Source organism: Triticum dicoccoides, chromosome 6A (assembly GCF_002162155.2).
Source record: "Triticum dicoccoides isolate Atlit2015 ecotype Zavitan chromosome 6A, WEW_v2.0, whole genome shotgun sequence".
In the NCBI taxonomy this organism is placed as follows: Eukaryota; Viridiplantae; Streptophyta; class Magnoliopsida; order Poales; family Poaceae; genus Triticum; species Triticum dicoccoides.
Genome location: NC_041390.1, coordinates 594188671 through 594197371, shown reverse-complemented (window position 1 = coordinate 594197371; position 8701 = coordinate 594188671). Strand labels below are relative to the sequence as shown.

Sequence of the window (8701 nt, the reverse complement as noted above, 5' to 3'; positions counted from 1 at the left end):
ACATTTGTTCTGTTTTGTTCCGTTTTCGTTCCACGCCGACAGATTCCGGCTTTCATTTTCCGAATCAAACCGGAGGACTTTTGCAAAGCGGGAGAACGTGTTTCGTGGACTGTACCCCCGTGTGTCATCACTTCTACCTCGAGAACAAGCTGAGACGTGGCATCCCGGACGCGTCCACTAGCTGCACACGTCCGGCCTCTCTTAATTGCCGAGTCACTAGTCACCAGCACTCATGCAAGCACACGTAGGGCGTGTTTGGTTGCCCGTATTAGGCCTAGCCTAGCCCGTGCGGGAAAGATTGAGCCCGTTTGATTGGTTGGATTTACTATTGGACCTGCACAGCATGAACTTAAAGCACACCTGGGCCTGGCTCGCTGATCGGTAGTTTCTAGCGAGCCTGGCTGAGGCGAGCACACATGGCGGGCCACTTGCAAGAGGGGAGATGGGAGGGATACGAGCTGGTATGCAGCTTGTGCGTGCTTATCTTCTCCTACCTCCAGTAACCTTCTCTCTAATGTTGTTTTTCCTAGCACCTTCCGATCTACACAACGGTGCTTCGATTCGAGGTAAGCTCTACACGAAAAAGATGCACCTTGATGCTACGGTTCCATACAGGCGATCGGTTCGTAGTTTTGTCGGCCGTAAGTTCTTAATCTCGTGTTCCTGTTTGGAGCTATTCTGGACGAATTTTGTCAGATTCATCGCGCACGATCGATCATTTGAAATTTCTTTTGAGCAGCAGCCTAATCTTGCAGTCCCTCACAACATTCGTGTTGTAAGTTTTTGGATTCGACGATCGTAGCTTCATCTCTCTACAAACAACAGTCTACTGCAGTGACACTGCCATGTCGAGCTCCTCTGTCCTTTACTCAGAGCTCTCCTATTTGTTCCTCTCGACGCCAAAGCTCTTCCCCTTGATCTCCTTGCCCATGTCCTACTACACTAGAGTTGTTTCCGGCGTCGCTCATCTCGGCCTACTGTCTGTCGTCCTCCTACTGCACTGACGCCGCAATGGCGCGCACACTGCTTTCTTGTGTCCTCTGCCTTCATGCACGCTGCAGTTCGCCGCGCCGCCGACGGGGTCGATCATCTTGGCCTCCTCTCTCTCGCCCTACTACACTAGAGTTGTTCCCGGCGTCGATCATCCCGGGCTCCTCTCTCGTCCACTGCACTGACGATACCATGGCACGAGCACTGCATTCTCCTCCTCTGTCCACTGTCTTTGCGCGAGCAGCGCAACTAGTTCGCCGACGGTGTCGCTCGCGGTGCCGCCGACGGGGTCGCTCGTCCACGACTCCATGCTCGTCATGTCGGACACGACGCCACGACCACTATCCACCGCAGTCGCCATGGTCCGACGCGCACTGCATTTCTTCTCCTCCTTCCTCTGCTAGCTCTTAACCCTGTGTGCTAAGTGCAAGTGCTAGCTCTTAATCATACCTCATGCGGGCAACCAAACAGCGTGTAGTTGCATGCGCCGAGACAATGCAGGTAACCAAACAACATGACAAAGTTGATCCCCTAATGCAGGAAGTCCATATGCAGGCAACCAAACAACTCACAGATGTCGCATATGAGGCTGTTTTTTTAGAGTCAGGCTGGGTTGAGATGTGTATGCAACGCGGGTACTGTTCAAGACTGCAACCAAACACGCTCGTAACGCCTCTGGCAATCATATCTCCTCGCCGCAAACGGCTTATAAATTGCGCCTCGTGCTGGACCTGCTTCCACAACCATGAGCTGCAGACTAACTGAGGAAGACAACACACCAGATTTCTGAGATAATCAAGATCAACACCTGTGCAACATGGAGCACGGGCAGGCGACGACTAACCACGTCGACGAGTATGGCAACCCGGTGGCCGGACATGGCGTCGGCACTGGCATGGGCGCGCACAGCGGCGTCGGCACCGGCGCCGGCGCGGCTCACAAGACCGGAGGGATCCTGCAGCGCTCCAACAGGTCTAGTAGCTCAAGCTCGATGCGTGTACATATACTTCTTGCTTATTGCTAAGACTAGTTGTAATTTGCATTTTGATGTTTAGATTTGAATGAAACGAATCAATCACTGAATTTTCTCGTTGTTCGTGATAGTCCGAGGATGATGGCATGGGCGGGAGGAGGAAGAAGGGCATCAAGGAGAAGATCAAGGAGAAGCTCCCCGGTGGCCACGGTGACCAGCAGCAAACCGCTGACACCTACGGGCAGCAGGGACACATCGGAATGACCAGCAGCACTGGGGCGCATGGCACCACGGCCATTGGCGGCACCTACGGGCAGCAGGGACACACCGGAATGAGCGGCAATGAGACGCACGGCACCGACGACACCGGGGAGAAGAAGGGCATCATGGACAAGATCAAGGAGAAGCTGCCCGAACAGCACTGAGCCCGGTCCGCGGCAGCTACTTGTCAAAATTTGAGGTGCCGGTCTGGCCACCTCTGCAGAATAATAAGATGGAGAGATACAGTTGAACTTCCTGATATAAAGTGAGCTAGCTCATTCATAATGTCTGAGTTCTAAGTTTGGTGGACTTGAATTTGGGTTGCTTGTATGTACCCGGGACGCTTTGTGATCTGCACGGCGTGAATTTTCTTTTGGTTGTACTGTGTGTTAGAGTATATCTCCGTGTATCGCTCGTGTATCGCTTATGTATAGGAATATCCCAACCTATCTAATTTTGTATGATATGGTTGTGATCTCCCTTGGCCTCCAAGGCATGTAACTCTCATGTGTTCCTATATATATGTAACACGAGGGCCGCCCCATGTGTGGCGCATTGCCTAAACATTCTCGTTTACTTGGTATCAGATAGATCAATGCTCTTCTCCTAAACCTTACCACGCCGCCACCAGCCTCCTCTCGAACGTGGGTCACCTCGCGATGGCTGGCACCGCCGCTTCCACCAACTCAGCCCTCACCTCTCCCTCCCTGCCCGCCTCCCACTCCACCACCGTCGCCCCCCTCGTCAACTCCACCATGCCCGCCTCCTCATGGCCGGCTGTGCAAGTCACTAGCGTGCGCACCCACGTGCCCGTCACGCTGGATCTCCACACCTCCAACTTCGCCAAGTGGCGGATGCTCATCCGCGTCCTCCTCGGTGAGTATGACTTGCTTCCCCACGTCACTATTGTCGTGGAATTGTCACGTCAGATGTCCTAGTGTAAGGACTTAGTCGCGAGGCCAACGCATCTATGTGGTAGCTTGAGAGGGGTTGAGCGGAATCGAGAGACGCAGGGCGGATCAACACGCAAGACAAGGGTTTAGACAGCTTCGGGCCCCGGGAAACATGATCCGGTAAAAACCCTACATGCTGTTTGAGGCTAGGTCTCATTATCATCACGAGGGAGTCGCCGTAAACCAGCTCTCCTCTTTGTGTCTAGCCCTAAGATTGTTTCTTCTTGCTTGTAGCTTCTAGCTTGTCCCTCTTTGGGGAGCCCTGCCCCTCCTTATATATGTTGAAGGGGCGGTTTACATGTGGAGTCCTATTAGGATTAGGACTAGTCTATCTCTAATACAAACCGGATACAAGTCCTGGTCTTAACTCTTTGTAAGGTAAATATTCCTTTCCTCTTAAACCGGCCCACCATAACATGATCCGGCCTTCCATAAACCGCCCGTTGGGCCACCGGGTCTTGTCGTTCCTCTGACCCGCCTGCCGAATTACCAATGAACCGTAAACCGCCATGTCCAAGTGGGTTGCCAGTGAATCGCCAAACTCTAGCCGGGTCATACATCCGGCGGTTTATACCGCGGGGTATATCCCCGACATTAGCCCCCAGTTTAATTTGGATTCATCCATGTTAAACTGATCTGCAACAAGAACAAATTTGTCGGGTTGTGCTCCGGTTTAAATATACTTGTAAGCTGGCACTTGATCATCCTTAAATCCTTGTCATTTCTTCCTTCCAAGTTAATAACCATCTTCATAATCAATTTGCTTGCAGAAAATATTTGTAAATAAAGAATCCATTTGAATCAGCCTTCAATGCTTTGACTTGACAAAAATATTAGTCTCTGAAATATTCAACTGATATCCAGCCGGCTTGAAGATATAAAACTTGCCGGTTTATGATTACCACCATTGTCTGGTTATAAAAACTGATAATTCCGGGTCATGATTGTTGCCAACACCGGTTCATGATTGTTGCTAATGCCGGTTCATGATTATTGATGACGCCGGGTTACAGACACAGGGTCGTAATGATTGGTGACGCCGGGTTAATCCAGTTTGCTCAAAACAGAGAATTTGAAAATAGTTCTTCGATAATAATATAATACCTGTAGCCCCCAAGTCTTGAGCAGAACAAAGTGATGGCTTAAGACTTGCTTCAATATAAATACTGCCACTTAAGAAGAAATCCATGTTGTTCATCCCAGTGACTAGTAAAAACTGAATACTCCATACTATGTAGCCCCCAAGTGCCGGGTTATCATGCTTACAGCAACCTGGGACTTGCAATTGTCTTATACTCATAAAAACTTCAACCAGTGTAGCCCCCAAGAGCCGGGTCATTATGCAATAATGAGCAGGGACTTTGTAGGTATAATCATGTAGATTTGAGCAATGATGTGTAGCCCCCAAGGGCCGGCTCAGTAAGATAATATTGAGCTGGGACTTTAATATATACTTCAATGAAAATAACATCATATGATGTAACCCTCATCATGGGACTTGAATCCACGTCCACAAGGTTAAGAGCCTTGTGTTTTACCAACTGAGCAGTGGACTCTTCAATATAATGAATAAAAAGCTTTGTACCTTCAACTGTTGACAGGAGCAATTGGTAGCCCCCAAAGGCCGACTCATTATAATGTGATGAGTCGGGTCTTCAATAATATGAGCAAAAAATTACTTTGCATTAGCCCCCAAGTGTCATGGTGCATGCTTGCAGCGACATGAGACTTGCATGTAATCTCAATTTGAATAATGTAGCCCCCAAGTGCCGGATCGTGAGCCTGCAGCGACTCGGGACTATTCCTTCCATTGTAGAATAAATCATATCCTTTGATAAAATAATAACTGTTGCGCTAAAGCGACTTTGAAAACTCATTAATACCGGTTACTAATAACCATAAAAATCCAGTCATGTTGGCTATTCAAGATAATATAATCCGGTATGAAAAATTCATCCAATATCATTATGAAAATTCAGCCAAATTTGGCTATTTGAATAATATAACCCAATCATTTATAAGCGCATGATTCCAATGGCGCAATCCAAATATATACTGGCGACGTATAGTCCAAAGCCAGGCCGGTTTAATAAACTCCGGATAATTTCCCATCATATACTGGCAACTTATCGTCTTAAAGCCAGGCCGGTTTAATAAACACCGGATAATTTATCATCATGCTTTATTCAACCTGTCTCTGCATACAACAAGTTTAAAGTCCTGGCGGTTTACCGCCGGACGGGTCATAATGCCCAACATATAACCCAGGTTTATAACCAAGGCTGCACTTAAGAATAATCAATGAAATATCATACCTGTGATATTGAATCACATCATTGGTTTACCAATTTTTTTGTAGTAAGAGTGATAACCCCAATCTTGAGTAATGATAACTCCTTTCATACTGTGTCGGTTGATGATAAACCGTACCGGGTTGTGATAAACACCGGTTTAACCATATATAATACTGGCGACTCATAGTCAAACCAGACTGGGCTGATAGTCTACGGATTATAACTTGATCCTGTATTGACAACTTGTAATTGAAAGTCAAGCCGGATTGATAAACACCGGTTTACTCCATAATAGGATGGTAACAGAAAATCAAACCGGGCAGATGGCCTTCGGATTAAGATTTGACCGTGTTCCGTCAATTTGTAATTGACAGTTGAACCGGATTAAAACGTTGTCGGTTTAAAAAACGCAATAAAAATCAAATTACAGTTATGAAAAAATATGGAAGCAAAGGCAATGATAAGACCATTTGCAAAAAGAGGCTTTACTGAGCCGATCAGATGGTGTTACCATGGTCGGACACGACCAAGCTCCCAATAAGGTGTAGCTATGGTTCAAGTCAGCCAGGTCCCCAAATGATTCGTGGCATATATGCCAGATCAAGAGGCGTGGCAATGGTTCGGGTTCGACCAAGCCCCCAAGTGATTTTGTGGCCTTAGGCCGACCAAGAGGCGTGACTGGTTCAGACTTGACCATGTCCCCAAGTGATCTGGTGGCTGTCGCCTATCAAAAGGTGTCGCGTTGGTTCGGACACGACCAAGGCCCCCAGTGATGTTATGGCACTAGGCCGATCAAGAGGCGTGGCTATGGTTCGGATACGACCAAGCCCCCAAGTGACCAATAATATGATAAGCCAATAAGGCATGATACCCATGTTTGGACCGCGCATCATGGCAGCAAGTCTTCTTTGGCACCCTTTAACTTTTTGCAAGAGATAAATCCTTCTTGAACCGGGATTTTGAACCGGATATTGAGAGCTTCAAGGATTTGTGGGAGACATCTTTCCCTTGAACCGGATTGTAAACCGGAATCTTCATTTTCAGCCGGAAATTTTCTGATGGCCTTTCAACTCGAACTTGCGAGAAGTTAATTCCTTTTTGAACCGGACATTTTTAAACCGGATTTGAGAGTTTGAGAGCTTTGTGGGAGAATATATTTCCCTTGAACCGGATTATAAACTGGATCCTTTCTGATGACCTGTAACTTCTTCATTAAACCGGGATTTTGTAACTGTTATATGCTTTGTAAGCCGGAAATTTTCTGGCGGCCTTTAAATTTTCATTAATATAGCAGTAGCCTCCGGGACCGGGTTATCTTTTCCTCCATCGTCCTGGGGTTCTTAAATTTGCTAAAATCCGGCAACACTTGCTAAGTCATATCATCATAGCCCCCGAGTCTCAAGGCGACTCGAGGAGTTGGCTTGAGATTCTCCATATTTGACCACGATATAAACCGGCATAACTTGTACATCATTGGTGTTGATAGCACGATGTGAATCCACATAAGGTCGAGGTGACTGCGGCGGGTTATAAATGATCCCGTATGAGCCGTGTCAGCAACTCGGCCAATGGTTCCTTCCAACTGGTGATTTGATGTTAACCAAACTGTAGTGGCGGCGACTTGTGCGCCTGCCCATTGGTCCATCCAGTGTAGATGGCGGCTGATGATAATTTGCCTCCAATTTGAAAGAAAACCGGGCTACCCAAGCTGTGACTTGCTTTATACTCAATAAACAGCTCATGCAAACAGGTGTGGCCTGTTGTGTTGATGTAGACCAGGCTGCAATAGACGGACGGTAGAGACGTTCACAATATTAGAGGTGGCTCGGACAGATGAACCGACCGCGGCATTGTAAATCGGTGCGGACGGGTGAGTCAATCGCGGCGTTGTAAACCGGTGAGACGGGCGAGTCGGCCGTATGCAGATGTAGACCGGACTGCCAAGGCCGTGGCTTGCACATATATTCATAGATCATTACGGCGGGTCCGATGCATGATATCCTTTATGTGACCATTGCTCTTGCAATGCACATTTGCCCTGCACCCCAAAAAAATATCGCAAGCCAGAGTAATTGCTCTTTTAAAGAAAGCAATATATAATATAAAAATATACTGGATGGATTTCACCTGATATGTTAGGCCAGTTAATACCACCGGGGGTTGATGATCACCATGGTGAAGCTGAAACCGATCGTGGCCGAGTCAGCCGCGACAGCAAGGCAGATGAACCGGCCGCGACAATGTAGACCGGTGCGGACGAGTAAGTTGTCCCCTGCGTTGTAAACCGGTGCGGACGGGCGAACCAGCCGTAAGAGCGGACGGGTGAGTCGTCCGTGGCGTTGTAAACCGGTGCAGACGGGCGAACTCGGCCACATGCGCAGACAGATATAAACCGAACATCGGGGGCGATGACTTGCACGCGTATCCGTCGAGCAACACGGCCCGAATGCGCTAGTGCAAAAATAATATTGGCGCGCACCCCTTTATGGCATCTTGGTAATGAATAATGGTCCTGCGAAAATTTACCACAGACCAAAGTAATTGTTCTTTGATGAAAACAATATATTTTAATAAAATAAACTTGGATGGATATCACTGGCATTTTTTTTGGACGACGGATGATCCGTTTATCGCGACAGAGGTGGCTCAGGCACTGGTCGCAACGGCGTAGTGGAGGCCAGCACTGTGGAGGTAATTTCTCGGAACGGTGCCTCGGGGACGAACGAGCGGCAGCTTAAGACTACTTGGCGAAGACTCAGGCAGTGGAGGTGGAGACCATTGACCCGCCGTGCAGCGGTCCCTTGTAGGGCCGGCTTTTGAGGTCGTGGGGGTGCAGACCAGCAGAACGGCCGATGGAGGCAAGATGCTGCGGCTGGTCGTCGGTACAGGCATGTGCAATATCGCAGATGCTGATTAATCTATATCTGATCTGATATGGCCCTTATCTCACGTAGCGTTCTCTTGGTTTTATTTTCCTTGATCTCCGCATGGGTAAAGGAATCCCTTGCATGCAGGTTTTCTTTCCTACTTGGACCCAAAGTTCCTAGACAGCAGATGTTGACCGCTAGTACGTGGATAAGCCGCCCAAGGTTCTCCAAGCGTTTTTTTTTGTCACGACTTGGACTGGAACTTGTACTCTGCTTTTTGTCTGAACACGTTATGCGCACGGATAACGACAACAGAAACCGGACCAATCTCAAGTAATTCAATGGATGTTTGGAGGTTTGTGC

General features: G+C 48.1%; 1 protein-coding gene across 1 annotated transcript in view; it reads left to right on the top strand.

Moving 5' to 3' along the window:
• The window catches only part of LOC119314408 (dehydrin DHN3-like), an 8660-nt gene extending 6272 nt beyond the window's left edge, over positions 1-2388 (top strand). Inside the window, exon 2 of the mRNA XM_037589121.1 lies at positions 2095-2388. Coding sequence (XP_037445018.1) covers positions 2095-2388 — 294 coding nt within the window. The remainder of the gene's footprint in view (positions 1-2094) is intronic.
• The last annotated feature ends 6313 nt before the right edge of the window (positions 2389-8701 follow it).